At 35.9% G+C, this 17,239-nt stretch overlaps 1 protein-coding gene across 4 annotated transcripts in view; it reads right to left on the bottom strand.

Moving 5' to 3' along the window:
- The window catches only part of MAP3K20 (mitogen-activated protein kinase kinase kinase 20), a 161,055-nt gene that overhangs the window by 43,233 nt on the left and 100,583 nt on the right, over positions 1-17,239 (bottom strand). For all 4 annotated transcript variants that reach the window (XM_045560199.1, XM_045560198.1, XM_045560201.1 and 1 more), the window contains exons 9-10: positions 11,641-11,715; positions 6,773-6,879 (exon numbers count right to left, since the gene is read on the bottom strand). In XM_045560199.1, the coding sequence (XP_045416155.1) occupies positions 6,773-6,879; positions 11,641-11,715 (182 nt within the window). The remainder of the gene's footprint in view (positions 1-6,772; positions 6,880-11,640; positions 11,716-17,239) is intronic.

Here is a 17,239-nt window from a genome sequence, read left to right on the forward strand (position 1 = left end):
GCCCGATCCTAAGACTTACCTAGGCTGCTTATTAAAAAAAAAAACACCACCACCAAATGAACCAAAAAACCAATAAAATAGAGATTCCTAGGACCCTTTCTTGAAGCTCATGATTTAGTAGGGCTGGGTGGGGCCTAAAAGTTTCCTGATTTAATAAAAGAGCCAAGTAATTTTTACAATCAGGCAAGTATAGGAAAACCTGGGTTAGATTAACTCTGAGGTTCTTTTTAACTCCAATATTAATAATTTTTAAAGGAAGTTCTCTCCTTAGTCGATACAGGCCAACGCCACCTCACCACTGGGAACAACATGCCCTGTTGTAGAAACCTGTCCTGCCCAGCGATCGAAACAGCTGACATGGCTCAGCACAAACTTTTTTTCCTTCAGGGCTGTCACAATGTTTAAGTCTAAATTTATGCTCTGAGAACTGGAAGTTCTTTCCCTCGAGTTTCTCAAGAGTCTGTGAGTATCACTAATGAGAGAATGAAAGAGAGGGAGAGGGAAGTCAAGGCTAGAGAAGGCACCAGAGAGAATAATTTGGAAGAAGGAAGGGCCTGGAAATAGGTAACTGCTGTAGAATAGTTGCTTAGTGCTGCGAGCAGCTGCTTCGAGGTGCCCCCGAGACAAACCTGTTACAACTGCATAAGCACGGTTCACACCTTGAGTACAGAAGGTAGAAGCCCCCGATCTAAGTTAATGAATACATGTGATCAAAATCTGCCTTTTTCTTTCTGAGGAAAATCAGAATAAGTGAACAGCTTATTCCAGTGCTCTTACAGATGAGAACTAAATGAATGAAAACAAAAAGGTTCTGGCTATCATCTGGTAAAACCCAACTAAGGGAACAGCTCTGGAGGTGGGTCTAGATTTGGGTCCAACACTTCACTTCCCTGCTTGTCTGAACAGCACCTCAGCGCACGGGAGGTCGCAATTAACATAAAAAGCATCTGCTGCACTGCCCACAAATAGCAACGCTCTGTCCCTTTTACTGGCGCCATTTGAAAAATCATTAAAGGATATAGGTAAAGTCACATTATAGTCCCTAAAGAAAGGCACTAAATCAGCTATCTTTCAGGATTATGACTATCATAAAATCCCAATTTTATCCGATAAAATTTATCCAATTTTATCTGATAAAAATACACCAATTCACATAAACAAAAAATGTTTGCTTTTATCTTTCAATGAAGGATTGAGGGGGAAAAACAACCTTAGGGTAAACTTTTGTCACAGAAAAGGAAAGAGCAAGCCATCTTCAGCCACTGAGAGTCAGAGGGCGACAAGGAGGCAGCAGAGCCGGGCAGGCCCATAGGCCAGCTGGCAGCAGCCTGGGCTGTGGTCTACGCAGCGCTTCTGCCAAGCCAGTCCCCGCGCTCTTGCCAGCAAGACTGAGCTCACCGCTGTTCTTTTTGATCAGGGCAAATGGTGAACACCTTCTACTTCACTTGTAATTTAAGCCAAGGATTCATCTCAAGTTCTAGCCCTGGGAGCCCACTGCAATTGTGAGCCCTTCTGGAAAACAGAGCAACAGCTAAATAAGCTGAAAGCTGTAGCACAGAAGCGAACAGTGAAAAAATCTTCAAAATTGTCTCCTCAGGCCTCGCTTCCTAACACTGCTCCCCTGACCCCAGGATCTGAAATAGAGCACGAGGTTATACGAGAGAGGTAACCCGACCTGGAGATGACACAAACACAACCAGCCGCTGCCCTAGCAGTTTTTGCTCGTGCATTGTTTTGTATCAAATGCATCTGTTAATGCATTTATATAACTTTCCTATTCTAAAAATATAGTTCAAGTGTCTCAGTTGATGAAAATTATGATTTTCTCTTAAACCAAATCCAACAAGGTCAATTTCAACTAGTATAAATTTTCCATATGCCAAAAACAGGCCATGAACTGTAACTCTTTCATCACACAAAAAATTACTTTGAAAGAAAAGGTCAATTGGTAAAAAGAGTGATACAGCATATATATTACATGATAAATATATGTGTATTAGATTTAGTGTTATATATTTCACGATTTGCGCTAACATCCAAATTGCAAAGATTACATTTTTTCATCTCTGCTTTTTTGTTTTAAAGAAGGCATGTCATGGTGCGAGTACTTGGTCACTGAGGAAAAACAACCAAAGAAGTACTTTGCCAAGAGACACAGCTCTGAAAGCTCATTGCAACACTGCATAGCTCACTCGGTGCAGAGTACCACAGGTCTGCAGGCAGTCACATGGGCTGATGAAAATTGAAAACATGACTAACGGGATGATACATTTTCTCTTCTTAATGCTCACTGTCATTACTGCTCATAAGTCAACAGGAAGAGAAACAAGCTGAAGTTCTGAGGAACAAGGATGGGCCTGACACTAGAAATCTTTCCTATTACTTATTAGGTCAAAGGAAATAACATAGTTTGTGTGGTTTTTAATAATTTAGTTTTAAAAAGAATTTTCAGAATAATTATTCAGTTTTCTAAAAATACAAGTTCCATCTGGCTGATGTGTGGAGGAAGCTCTACCAGAAAACAATCATTTGCCAGAAACATCACAGCCGTATTGGAGTCAGACTTCACTGTGACTCTAATTTACGAAAACACTAGTCACATGGATTCAGACATCAGACAAAAGTTGGGAGAAAGAAAAGCAGTAGTATTGTCCTTTGGAATATCGAGATTATCTAAGAAAAACACATTCTTTTTAGCACTTTGCATATTGGGTTAGACATTCTTTTTGCCTTAATGATAACCTGAAACAATCATGCTTTGTAATATTTCTCTTAGCCAAAAAGGAATCTAGTCAAGTGCATACTGCATGCCAATGAGGAGACAGCATGACAGGGCCACAGGTCCAGCAAGAGCACTGCACAGCACGTGCGCAAGAGCAGCCCCACGTTACAGACCACCTGGGCTCCACTGCTGGCTCCGTCTCAGTACTGTATGATCTCGGGCAAGCTACCCAACATGCCTAGGCCTCAGTTTTTGCATCTGTGATATAATTTAGGGTTGCTATGGGGATTAAAAAAGATAATCTAAATGAAGTACAGGCATCTGGTAAGAACCTAATAAATGACAACTGTGTTTATTATTATTATAATTAATATAATTATTCCCCATGTTTTTAACCAATTGCCAAGTTCAGTTAAAACAGCTCTGCTGCTTCTCAAACCGTGGTTTACTGTATGCCTTTTACTAAAATATATCAATCTATTTTACCTCTTTTTCCCTCATTCCCCTCATTTTTTGTCTTCGAGCATTTTAAAAATTAAATTTATCATTCAACTAATCCAGGCTTAATGGAGAAAAAGTAGAAAATAAAGAGATACAAATAGAAAACACTCTTCCATAATCCCATTACCCAGTGATAATACTTTGATACTTTTCTTTGTCTATGTACATATACACATAAATATATATTTTATAAAAAATGGGTCATTCTAAAGAAACTATACTGTAGTCTCTATTTTTAAATCATTATTAGATCTGTGTTATCTAAATGGCTCCACATTATTCTGTGTATGCAGATAGCATTTTTTAAAGCCATTTCCCTTTCATTGCACTTTATGCCACCTCTAGTTTTAGATTTTTAAACGATGCTTTGCTGAACAAGTGTCCATACAGTCTTGCACAGCCTTCCCATTTATTTTCTTAGGAATAAACTGGTAGTGGTAGAATTTCTAGGAAAAAGAATATGAACATTTTTAGAGCATCTGATCCATATTGCCAAACTCATCCATATGGGTAGTATTTTCCCACCAGGAACATATGAGAAAGCCTATAGCTTTGGATCTTTCTTTAATGTATATTTTTGCCAATCTGATAAATTAATTATGCTCCCTTATACTTATTTGACTGCTAAGTGAGGTTGAATATTTTTCATATGTTTATTAGCCATTTGATTTCTTCTTTCATGCCTTTTCATGTCTTTTAGTATGATATTTTAATTAAAATACTATTTTAAAGACAGAAACTCTATCACAGCAGTATTCAATGTGTAACCTAGAGAACCATGAGGCCTTTTTAAAGGATTCTTGAGGTTAAATTGTTTTTCAGAATAGCACTAATACAGGATTTGCCTATTCTGCTGTCGTTCTCTCACAAATGAACAGAGTCTTCCAGAGGCTTCCTGACATGTTGATGGTGCAATAGGCTGAATGCAGAAGCAGGATTTATTATTGTTATTTAAATGCATAAATACATATTCAAATTTTTCCTAGGTTCGAATTTTGAATGTGGTAAATATCGACAGATATAACTCATTTAAACAAAAGTTTTTTGGTGCCCTCAATAATTGTAAAGAGTGCAATGGAGTCCTGAGACCACAAAGTTTGAGAGCTGTTGATCTATCATATAGGGGAAAAAGTTATAACAGTATGTCGTTTGTCTTGGAAATTTATTTATGATGGGTAACTACTTTTGGCTAAATGGAGGTTTTAAATTTTTATGGAGAAAATTTAACCAACCTTCTACCTGCTTGCTGATTTTGTTGACATACTTTAAAAGACTCCCTATCTCAAAGGTATTAATATTAGCATTGAGATCTTCCTAATCCCTTAGATAATAGATCAAATAGCATTTCCTCTAGGAATCCTTTTATTATGTCCTCAGACTAGATCAGATTTCATAGTTACATGCTCTACATTATACATTTAGTACTTCTGTCATATACCTATCAAAATAGTAATGGGACAGTTTTTTGTGTATTTATATTTAACGGTTTAATATTGGGCACTCCTGCTGGAGAGCTCCATGTGCATCGGGACTGTTGTGCTCTGTGCTACACCCAAACCTAGAACAGCACCAGTGGTTTTCACACCACCGGAAGTTCAACAAATGAAAGGTGAATGAACGAATAGAAAAATCACTTTTGTCATGGCAAACAAATTAACCTACATATTTATATTGTTTTGTTTAATATCATAATGCCTTTTTATATTATTACCACTATGGTATTTTCTTCCTTCCTTCCCCAGTATTTATTGCGCAAATGCTGTGTTCAAGGTACACTCTAGATGCTGTGGTGTACCACGTGTAGGTACAGTGATGAACAGAAGTGACTGTTGGTCCCTCTTACATTTTAGCCTGTGAGACACACACTGAATAACTGCAGAATTAATTCCAATAGCAGTAAAGGCTATGAAGGAGATGCTCTCAGAGCACATACAGCAGAACCTGATCTGGCCTGGGGTCGGGAACCCCTTCCCTGAAGACGCTGTTCATCTGCTATCTGAATGGCAAATAGCAGCTAAGGTGGGGTATGGGTGGCAGAGGTGGTGTGTGCAGCTGAAATGGGATAAGTTTTAAAGAGAAGAAATTGCATTTGCAAAGACCCTGAATAAGGGAGAAATAAGCATCTGTTGAGGGATTAAAAGCCAAAAATTAAGGGTCAGAATGATGTTCTTAAGATGGGGCTGCTGAGGCCAGAGTACAGAGGGTCTTAGGAGCCTTCTTAAATATTTTCGTCTTTGTCTTAAGAGTATTGGGAACTCATATATGGATTTTAAAGGGTGTGATCTGATTCGATGTGCACTGATCTCTTACTGTGCGAAATGAATATTACTTACATGCTTTGTTAAGAAAAAAGTCCCTCATACCTAGACGTGAGCTCACAGTATTACTTTTGTGTCCTTAAATAAAAATTCATTTAACTCACTGGCCCTAGATAGATATTTCAAAAGAATAAAAGTAAATCAGGTTATTGTAAAACACCAATCAAACAGAAAGCCCAAAGGAATGTCTAATAATGGAAGTAAACAACTCAGTTCATTTTCAAAGTGCATGCAGTATTCATTTGGCATCAGCAGATGGCGTAAGGCGTCATGTTACCGCCACGGCTATCGGGAACGGAGATGAAGTTACTTACAGTCTCTGCTGAGTCAGGGCAGGAATAATATCAGCTCCCAAACAAGCTATTTATATTCATGCAGCAGGTGACCTGGCTAAAATGTTTCATCCTGGGCTTACTTTTCCACTCATACAATTCTCTCATTACTAAGTTTGTTTTACACTTAATAAATTTTAATAGGATTTATAACAACCAAAGTTTTCTTTTAAAAGTGTTGTTATAGTCTCCCTACCCTCTTCACTAGCAGTGCCCATGCTCTGCAAATTTCAAGGCAAACAGCATTCTCTTTTTTTTTTTTTTTTTTTTTTTTGAGACAGAGTCCCACTCTGTTGCCCGGGGCTAGAGTGCAGTGGTGTCATTGTAGCTCTCTGCAACCTCAAACTCCTGGGCTCAAGGGATCCTCCTGCCTCAGCTTCCCAAGTAGCTGGGACTACAGGTGCATGCCACCAGGCCAGCTAATTTTTCTATTTTTAGTAGAAACGGGGGGTCTCGCTCTTGCTCAGGCTGGTCTTGAACTCCTAGCCTCAACCAATCCTCCACCTCAGCCTCCCAGAGTGCTAGGATTACAGGCATGAGCCACCGCGCCCGGCCAAGCATTCTTATTTCTCACTGGACAGACGCCAAAGCTTCCTAACAAAGAGTTAGGAAGCTGTATACAGAGAAATGTCTGGTAACCATCTTTTGTCTCAGAAGATAGGATTTCAATATTCTTTCCAAATACTTAGACATATCATAAGGCAACAAGCTTAGAAAAACATTCTTTTTTGCTTACATATGAAATGAAGGACATATTGTATCTCCAAAATCCTTTTAAAAAATATTTTTTTTCCCTAAGCTATGCTTAAAAATCAGGACTGTCATCAAGGCCTCTCGTTCGCTTCTTCAGTGAGACTAGTCATGGCCAGAAGTTGTAGCTTCGAGTCAGGGCTACCTACCTCCACTCTGCCTTGTTGTGCAGGAATGAGTTACACTGGTCGGGAAGGTTTGTGTCATTTGACATAGACTCCAGAATTGAAATGATTTGCTTGAACGATGGCCGTTTCTGTAGAAGAGAAAATAAGTAATCACTTGTTGGGACTTAAGAAAGGAGATCTTTAAGAGAAAATGTAGATATCTGCAAGCACATTGATAAACTCAATCCACCGTAATAAAACAAAACATGATACAATGTCCTGAATTAGTTATTTTACAACCATCAGACCACTCAGGTTTAGAGAACTGTATTCTTTATTTTCAATTAATTATTCATAAGGATAGATTTAGATACTGTTTTTCTACTGTGTGGCCTAAGATTGGGATAATTAGTGTTTTTCTCTATGAAAAGAGAATACTAATAATCTCTTTTAGTTATGATTAGGGACCCCTAAAAGGAAAAAGTCCTTTAAAAATTTACCTATGTGATAAAGCTGGTAAAAATTAACGGTAGAGTCTGTGTGGTGGGTATGCTAGTGTTCACTGTAAAATTCTATCAACTTTTCTGTATGTTTGAAAATGTTTATAATAAAATGTTGGGGAAAGGGTCTACCTCATCCATTGTAACTAAAAAAATTTCCCAGATAAGTTAGTCAGAAAAAGAAAGTCATCATAACATCACTATTCTCAATATTTATTTCATGTTATAACTAGTGCTGGGACAGTGTAAGGTGCTATTCACTAGAAATGAGCAGTGGTTAAAGGTATTTCCTGAGCTAGCAGTAACTAGTCTTTCTCTTTAGGCTCTAGCCAAGGCTGAGACAAAAGGTTAAAACAAAAGGAGAGAGAGATAATAAAAAGGATGATGCACATTCTCTCTTCATCATGCCTCATAATTATACCATTTCTGAACAAATTATAGTTGCAGCAATTAAAACATGCATTTTAATTTAGCAGCACAAAAAACAAGAAGAACAATGTTGGGGTGGCTTGCTCTTGAGACTTGAGTGCTTCTTACATTATTAAGAAAAGGAATTTTTCCACTTCTCAGAAATCTAAAACTGGGATACTTATTGAGTTCTGCCATCACTGTTCTCTTTCAAGTGCACGTGTGCACGTGTGTGTATGCTTTAAGAAGAGGGAATAAGTAGCTAAATGTTACTGATGTACATTAAGCCTTATAATAAATAAAGGGGAAAATGCCTGAAGTAGGAAGCTTGAAAAATATTTTGTTTATCTTCTTTAGTTTTATTCTCCTCTTAATTTCTCCCACAATGTGTCAGGTTTTAAAGGAAAAATATTTTAATTGTTTGTACAGGAACTAGTTATATAATACATAAAGAATTTTCATTTTGCAAGGAAAAGCAGCAGCAGGAGCTAATGAATTTTTAAAAAATAATATTTTCCCCTACATTTAATCATTCTTGAAACAACATGCACTTCTTTTGTAACTGGATGACAAGCATACTAGAAAAATCTCAATTTTATAGTGAGAATCTATTCTTGGATAGAAATGATCAAAGTGAACATTTAAAAAGAAACAGCAATGCAGAATTTTGTGGTAATAATATTTTATGTGTATTCTGGTTACAGAATATACCATTTGGTCTAAGATCTTACATAAGTTCCCTGAAGGGGCTTAGGTATTTTTAGGTATTATATAGGCTTTGCTTATTTAAAAAAAAATCACAACTGGGACCATTTATTAAGCATCTCTAAATATTTTTTCCTTATCTGTTATCTTCATTATATAGGTAAAGATAACTAGTCTCAGAAAAGTATGAACTGCCTACATCACACAGGAATAAAGTTATGGAACCAAGAGTTCTGCTCTTAAATTCTTCAACATCTCTTACCCATAAGGGTAAGATATTACTTCCTATCAAACTCATGACTTTAACTATTATTTTTTCCTTATTTTAGAAATGTCATTTTAGGACTTGAACACACTTTTCTTTTCTTCCTTCTCTTCAATAAAATATTTTGAACACCTGATGTAAGCCATGAGAATGACCTGACATTTACCTAAAACCAGCTTTCTGTTGTATACATCTCCCCGTTCTCATTGCAAAAGAACACCAGTTCTATAGTTGAGCTAAATATTTTAATGTAGGTGTTAATACTCTAAAGTCTAAGGACTGAAAAAAAACATTAAAATAATTTAACCAACTATTGTTCTACATACGTACACAGGACAGGCAGCAATTTCTGGTTGAACTGCTACATATTTCTAGCCAGAAAACTAAAAGGTGCCTCTTAGGGCACTTGCTGTGGTCTGGCAACAAAATCGGGCCTACTAAACTACTAGTCTGATGTATGATAGGGAAACAGACATAAAAACTAACCCTGTTCCCCTGTAGAGCTTGCAATCCATTTAGGGAGAAAAGATATTTTAAAAATACAATACTACAAGGTAAGGCAGTAGCCCCGACTGTGGTTTAGGAAAAAGAGTACTGAGCTTGGGCTGGGGTAAACAGAGTAACCAGGAAAGGCTTGGTGATGAAGTATTCAGGGGAGAAAGAAAAGAACGAAGAGAGCGTGTCCCGGGAATGAAGGTACATAAGGTGTGTCTAGAGATCAGCAGTGAGAGTTGGAAACATGGGCTGCGGCCAGATGTTCAACTAACTCAAATACAGGGGATAGTAGCTGTTTTATCAGAAAAAAGTCATGAATTTAGAAAATAAAAATCAATCTTTAACTTTCTTTATACTCCACATGGCTGGAACACAAGATTCCTTTGGTCCTAAAGAAGGGTTAGTCTACTACATGTTAAAGACATGCCAACTTCATGGCTTCAACACTGGACTTAATGTCCTTATTGTGTAAGATATTTATACTATCATTTAATCAATGTATATTCTTAAAATTTTAATTAATGTAATATTGAGTTTCCAATTAAGAAATTCAAAAGCTGCTTTGCATACTGAAATATAACTATAATTATAGCGATCTAGTTGCAATCATCTAATTCAATGCCAATAATTTCAGGCAAAACTTCTTTTTAAGTATCAGAAAGAAAAATACACCAAAATTACTTACATATCACAATGGACATATAACCGGCAGAAAGAGTAGGGAAAGGGTAGTACGATACCATTTTAACAGTATAAAATAAGTGTTTTAAAGCAAGCTTGCAAATACCTGCTTATAATTTCTACTGGATTAATTGCAAAGTGCCAGCAATAAAAATCCCCACATTCTGCAAAATCACACTCTAAAAACAATAGGGCCTAACAGAGATAGGGCAGACCACTCAAAACTCATGCAGCTTTGTCATAGAATATTAGTAGAAAGAATAACAATCCTAAGTAAAAATACTAACAGTTAAAAAATGTTAAATTCTTTAACAAAAATAATACTAAGCGAATATAGGACTCTACTTTTTAAAAGGGTGAAGGAAGTTTGAAGAATAGGAAAGAAAGCAAAGATTAAGGCTGATGGTTCTCAGGGCAAAGGCAAAATGCATATAGCTAGGGAGAACCTCCAACAAACCCTTCCACACCAAGCCAAGCCAAGCCAAGAAGGAGCCCATGGAGTTCGGACTTCACAGCTCTGGGTCCCTAGCCACCTTGTTGACTGCATTATTATACCTGACACTCAGTGCAGAATAATGCACTGGGAAACATTATGTATGAAGCAACATGAGCTCTGTGTTTCACTAGCATAATCCTCACACTCACCAACTGTTTCTGGGTTATTCCCAGTAAAGAAACATGTTGCACAAGAACAGACTGTATGTTATCATCATTCATTCTTCTTGGGGGTCATATTGGATTTAATTGGGTTTAAATTAAGGAAGAAATTCTATTCTTTAATACTTCTTTTTTAGGTCTCTATTTAAAAGGTAAGTTGTAATACTTCTTTTTCCATGAAAAACTGGACAAATATGAACTATAAAATTCTTGTTCCTTTTTTGAGTGCAAGTGTTCTCTTATTCTAATGTTTAATCTGTGAGAATCCTTTTCATTTATTAACTTTTTATTATGGAAAATTCCAAACATACACAAAAGTAGAGAGAACAATATAATGAACCTCCACATACTTACCTCTCAGCTTCAAAAATTATCATGGCCAATCTTGTTTAATCTATACCATCATCCATTTCCCTTCACTTTATTTTGAAGCACATCCAAGACCAGTCTGTCGTTTTATCTGTAAACGGTTCCGTATGTATGCAGGAGTCTTTTTTTAGAATGATCTTCACAGGGAAAGGAAATGGGCCCTTCATGCTCAAATGTGATAACCACATGAAAGTCTAAGTTTGGGAATTTCTCCAACTCTATTGTGACAGCTCAAAAACATCATTGAAACTGGACAGGGAGCACATATCAAGATTCTCCAGAAGTGCTGCTTTTGCCTGCTTTTTGGTTAGAAAGGCAATACAGTGTAGTGGTTAAGAGCAGGGGCTTGTGCCAGATTGCCTGGGTTCATGTCCAGCCCTACCACCTACTAGCTGCGTGGCCTCCAGCTCATTACCTAACCTCTATGTACCTTGGTTCTTCATCTGTAAAGAGGATAATAATATTACCTATTTCATAGAGATGTTCTGAGGAATAAATGAGTTAATATACATAAAGTGCTTGGAACAGTACCTGGCATATTGTAAGTATTTTGTGTTAGCCAGTTTATAACATAAATATACAGTAGTTATTATTAAAGATTAAAAAAGGATAAAATTGTTTTTACTGAGTAAAGAATGCCAAATGTACTGGAAGAGTTAATGAGTGTCTAGAGATCAAGATAAGCAGATGTCAAAAGAAAACCTTAACAATCTAGGGCTCATAGGAACATCAATCCAGCTTTGCTTTATAATGGATTTTATTACCCCAAGTTTTAAAAACTCAAAGCCAAAGTGAAATTCAGAATTTACAACAACAAAATATGCATATACCTTGGCATCAGCTTCCCAGCACTGATGTAACAGTTCAGCAAAACTTCTGGGGCAACTGCTTGGAATGGTTAATCTCTACAATAGAGACAGGGAAAGCAAAACAAAATAAAACACAGGGATTTATTAATTAAGGCAAGCAAATACTATTTGAAGGGTCATAAAAGTTAATTTAAGAGCATAAACAAGACCTGAAATTTAAAGCTTCCATTGATTAACACATTGACTACCACACTAGGAAAAAAAACTTTTTCCGTGGGGCTGCAGTGTTTTATTACAAAAATAGAATAAAAACTTCAAAAACAAAACAATCTTTTCTAATTTAATGAAAAATTTGTTATTTTTTATTGTTTTCTGTGCATGAGTTATATGCAATTTGAAAAATAGTTCACACAACTCCCAAGGTGGAGACGTGTAGTTACATACGCTCCACGAGGCCCCGGGCCAAAACTAGCATGAGTTAAATACAACTCACATGGCAGTTAATGTGTTAATACATGACAGGTGACAATTTATGTTTAGATTCGTAATATCTAATCTCTAAAGACTGGTAATTTTTCTCCAAAGAGGAAATGTAGTGGATGGAGAGTCAGGTTCAGCACAACATATGCAATAAAACACAAAATCAAGTCTAAAAGAAACTACAGTAAGAGGAACAAGTTGGAGCTTATACACTAAATCTAAAACCACAAGTCACTATACTTTTATAGGCAACTTACAATACATGTAAACAGGCCAGGTAACTAGGAAACCAGTTTAGCTTTGGCAGTAGGTGTACAACTCTGAAAACACCTTTAGCACACAGGATGACAGAGATAATTTTAAAGAACTATGCATTTTCTTATTGGCAAATAAGATATCCTGAAAGTATGACTCATTACAGCTTTGTTTTGGTCAAATCCATATACGATAAGGACCTAATACAACACAAATTATAATGTGAGGATCGGTCCTGTTATATTCTACAGTAGTGGTTCTCACAGAACATGTGATGCCCCTATTCTGCAGCAGCAATTTTGTTTGTTTTAGAGACTGAGGGTTGCAACTGGCTTTTAAGGGAAGCGGGTCAGGAATGTCAGACATCGTTCAATATACCATAAAGTCCTATGTGATCAAGAACTCTCTTGTACCAAATTTCAAATGTCCCATGTGCATTCAAGTAAGTAAAGCAAGCAAACAATGAGGTTTATAATTTTCTGGGCCTAGAATCTAACTTTAATTTACAAAGAAACACAGAGTATTTTTTTAACAGTTTCAAAATACACTAAGTTTCCCAAGAATGCAACTACCAAATAGAATAAATCAAAGGCAGACTGATTTTTGCATTATTTATAACTTTACCAAAAGTTTTGAAAATGTTACCTGACAACAGTGCTGCTCCTGGTACTGGAGTCCTTAATGCAACCCAACTCTTGCAGGCTACATTTGTAGCTGCTGAACTTTACTTACCCATAGGTGCAAGCACCTAAAACTGCTCCATTGTCTCCTCTAGTGTGGTCATGCCTGAACATTTGTACACTGCAATGCATATTTCATTTATTTCTCTTTTATATTGCAGTTATATTGACTTAAAATATGTGTGTAGGTGCATTGTGTTACCAATGAATTTCATTTCAGGGGAGTGGGGAACGTTAATGCAGTTGTTATAAAAAGAACGCTGGGTGTGATAGAGTTGGGAACTGCTGGTACTAAGAAGTACTAAGATTTATTCCATAGTATTGTCTGCCAAAGAATTTTTACAAATAAAAAACTTAAAACTGAATTAGTTGGATTTGGGGAGGCTGAGTGTAAAACTAGAAAAATAGTTGCTTTGGCAAGAAAACTGACAATCTATATTTGGAATTACAGATAATCTTAAAATCAAAACAAGATTAAGTTAAAAACAAAACAACTCTCTCCAAATTAAGGGCTATGTGAAGTACTTTTAACTTCTAGTCTTGTGATTTCACAGAACAGAACAAGATATATTAAACTGTACTATTATTTTACAGTAATGTGAACTGCAAACCTTTTGATAAAGATCAAAAGAAAATTCAGGTGTTTTCCTCTTTTTTTAATATAAAATGTTGGGAAGGTAGGAACTCATAAAAACGGACTATAATTGCGATTATGCAACTGAATGTATTCCATGTATAACTAAAAATAATGAGTTTTTGTAAAGGGTAACATTTTTCAATACAACTTTTTTCCAACATTTTTCTAATAACTGAAATGTGGACTGGCTGAATATGGATGTTGACCATTTCTGTCATCTTTTCTTACTGAAAAACTGTCTACATACCACATCTGAGACATTACACAAGGAGACACAATTATTTTAAATAATGTGACATGGTCAAATATCAGGTAAATCTGGACTCAGACACTTTATGTAATGGATTATTTTGGTGCACTAAAAAGTACTTTAAAGTAGAATCCAAAGTATTTAAGTCCTGATTACGTAACTGTGGGCATTCCTAATGCATTAAGACATTCTGAAATAACCAGATCTTAGCACCAGGTTTGTAACACTACTTAAAACTTAAATATTTTAAAATAAAAGTTTTGAATTAAAATGTTTCCCAATCACTAGATTAGGTATGTAGGACATTTTGTAAAGACCTATTCATTTTTGTACCATTTTCTGCATAAGATGTAACAGTTATTTTTTTGTCAAGTTTTTATTTCTTTCTGAAGTATAGTCAAGAGCAGATTGAGTTTTATGAAGATTTCTATGTTAATCAAATAGTTTTCCTACTTAGAAGAAAACACATTATATATGAGAATCTAAATATTTATATAAATAGAAATTATGCTGCCAGAACATTTTGAATGACTACTGATTTGAGTTCCATGGAAATGACAAAAGCAAATATACATATCTGTTATATTTTAAAAATTTACTAGTAATGCCCTCTTAATGTCATGCCTTCTCTAAAGGTTCATTGTTCACTTTGTATTTAGCAGTGCTTTATGAATCTAGTTTTAATAGGATTTAATATTAGAAAAAGGATTGCTTAAAGGCCTTATTTCACTATTAAGGGTTTAGAAGCAAAGATCTTGAGATATAATTTTTAGAAAGTATTGCTTTTACTATAGATGCAAAAAGCAATCCTAAATGGTGAAAGTGAATAAGGGCTATTGTCTAGTAATGTATCAATCTTAGTTCCGTGGTCTTGACAGTATATATTACAGATATGTAAGACGTTACCAGTGGGGGAAGCTAGGTGAAGTGTACACAGAATTCTTTGCAATACTTTTGCAAATTCCTATGAGTCTGTAATTATTTCAAAATAAAAAGTTAAAAAGAAAAGGCAATCCTAATACTTGGATATAAACATTATAGTGTGACTAGATCACATTCAAAATGCGTCCCTGAAAGTTTAAATACATCATTCTTTATTTAAACGAGGCTTGCTAAAAATACGACATTCTCTTTTTAACCCAAGGTATTCAACCGTAAAAATAAATAAAATAATTAGAAGTTGAAAGGATTGTGTAAATCATATTTAAGTTAAAGTCTCAATTTTCTTATGAAATGAAATAAATCCTTAGGAATTACCTTAATGCTATGCCAACAGGATTTGTTTTAGAAATGAGTGCCTCCATTTATGAGGTGAAAATGAAGATACCCTCTTGAATAATGACACTGAAAATTACATTTAAACTTAATTTCCATATTTTTGACAAATAAATTTTGTGCAGAATAAGAATAGCAGATAAATATCCTTCTAATATCCAGTTTTACTTAAGGTCATTAGAAAGTTGAGAAAATTTATTTCACCATGTGGGCTTTTTTCAACTTAGTATTCTGTTTAGTAAATATAGTATAAGAGGTATTTGAGCAGTCATCAGTTATTAGTTGATCATCAGGACACCATGAATAAAACAGTAAATTAATTCTACTGGATGGGATCTCTGGGAAGGACATGCTTCCTCACGTACAATGCTGAAGAGGTTCTGAAGGTTATTCATAGGTGATTCCTAATCCTCAAGTCAAATATCCAGGGCTTCTAATTTTCTTTCTTTTTTTTTTTTTTTGAGACTGAGTCTCACTTGATCGCCCCAGGTAGAGTGCAGTGGTGTCGCTGCAGCTCACTGCAACCTCAAACTCCTGCGCTCAAGTGATCCTCCTGCCTCAGCCTCCTGGGTAGCTCTGGCCAGGGGCTCCTGCCACCAGGCCCAGCTAATTTTTCTATTTTTAGTAGAGACAGGGTTTTGCTCTTGCTCAGGCTGGTCTCAAACTCCTGAGCTCAAGCAATCCTCCCACCTCAGTTTCCCAGAGTGCTAGCATTGGAGGCCTGAGCCACTGCGCCCAGCCTAAATTTATTTTTTCCTTCAGCTTTAAAAATCTTTGATATTCCAATATTTTAAAAAATGCTTTATATTTATATCTATCCTGCCATACTTCAGATACATTATTATTTAAAAATATTATTCTGTCTTATACATACTTAGAGCGTCCAGTTAGCTTTAAAAAAAAAAACAAAAAACTTTCTCCTAGTTAATCTCAGAACAGTGTAGAGGGAAAAGATTACACTGAGTGTTCTGCTCCTGAGTCAACACAAGGTCAATAATTTTCTTCACTTTCATCTGTAAACCCAGAACAAGACATCTAATCCTCTCACTGGCAAAAAAAAAAAAAAAAAACCAGAACAGAAACAAGTGGGTACTCATATTATGAAAGTATCAGCTACGCTGTGTGTGAGATCTTATTTAATAGCACACTAAGAATTACTACCCATGTTTAATTAAAACAGAACAGCTTCTGTGAAACAATGAGTAGGGCAGATTCTTGCATATAGCTCCTTTTCTTAAACTGGCAGCTCTTTTCCATCAAGTTCAGCTATCATCAACATTTCATCCATCTCCGATATATCAGGAGGACAAATTTTCAGGTATCCCGGATTATGTGATCTAAAAGATGGAGACTTGGTTTCTCCTAGTCAATAGCAGCTGTTTGATTAATTGTTTGTTCCTTCACTGACATGAGGAACAGATCAATCTAATTCTTTTAGGGCATTAAAAAGGGAATATCTTTATATATTCATTTTTTTACAAATTATTTTATCCTAAGGTTGCACTCTTACCCTTTATGGAGGGCACAGATAAGATCTGGAAATGAAGAAGCTTTATAAAATAAAGTTGTTTTGCATTGCAAAGGCAACTGCGTGCTTCCATTACATGATCTAAGTTCTCATAATATCTTCATATTGGATGCTTCATCCGTATGCTGAGAATTTCCATGGCTGTGCATTTCAGTCACAATTTTAAACCTTTCAAAATGTAGTTGCTCTCTTTGATATGAATGTACCATGTTCTCTGATGTAGGCTCATAGGTCCAACTAACTGAAAGCCTCAATTTGTGGGAAGAAGAGAAGCGAGACTGGGGACACAGCACAAACGGTGTTTACACCACTGAAGTTCTTTTGAAATGGAAAGGCTCTGCATGAAGAAGCGAACAGTTATGCCACTGCCTCGCCAATTCCAGTGAGGAGCTCATCTTCAATGTAGTGTTCAACGTAGGTGGCAAAACTGTAATTTTTCCCTTTTTTGAAACTATTTTTTCTTCTTTTATTTTTGAAATTCTCATCTAAGCGACAGTTTCTTGTACTATAGTGAC

This window comes from Lemur catta, chromosome 8, assembly GCF_020740605.2.
Source record: "Lemur catta isolate mLemCat1 chromosome 8, mLemCat1.pri, whole genome shotgun sequence".
Taxonomy (NCBI): Eukaryota; Metazoa; Chordata; class Mammalia; order Primates; family Lemuridae; genus Lemur; species Lemur catta.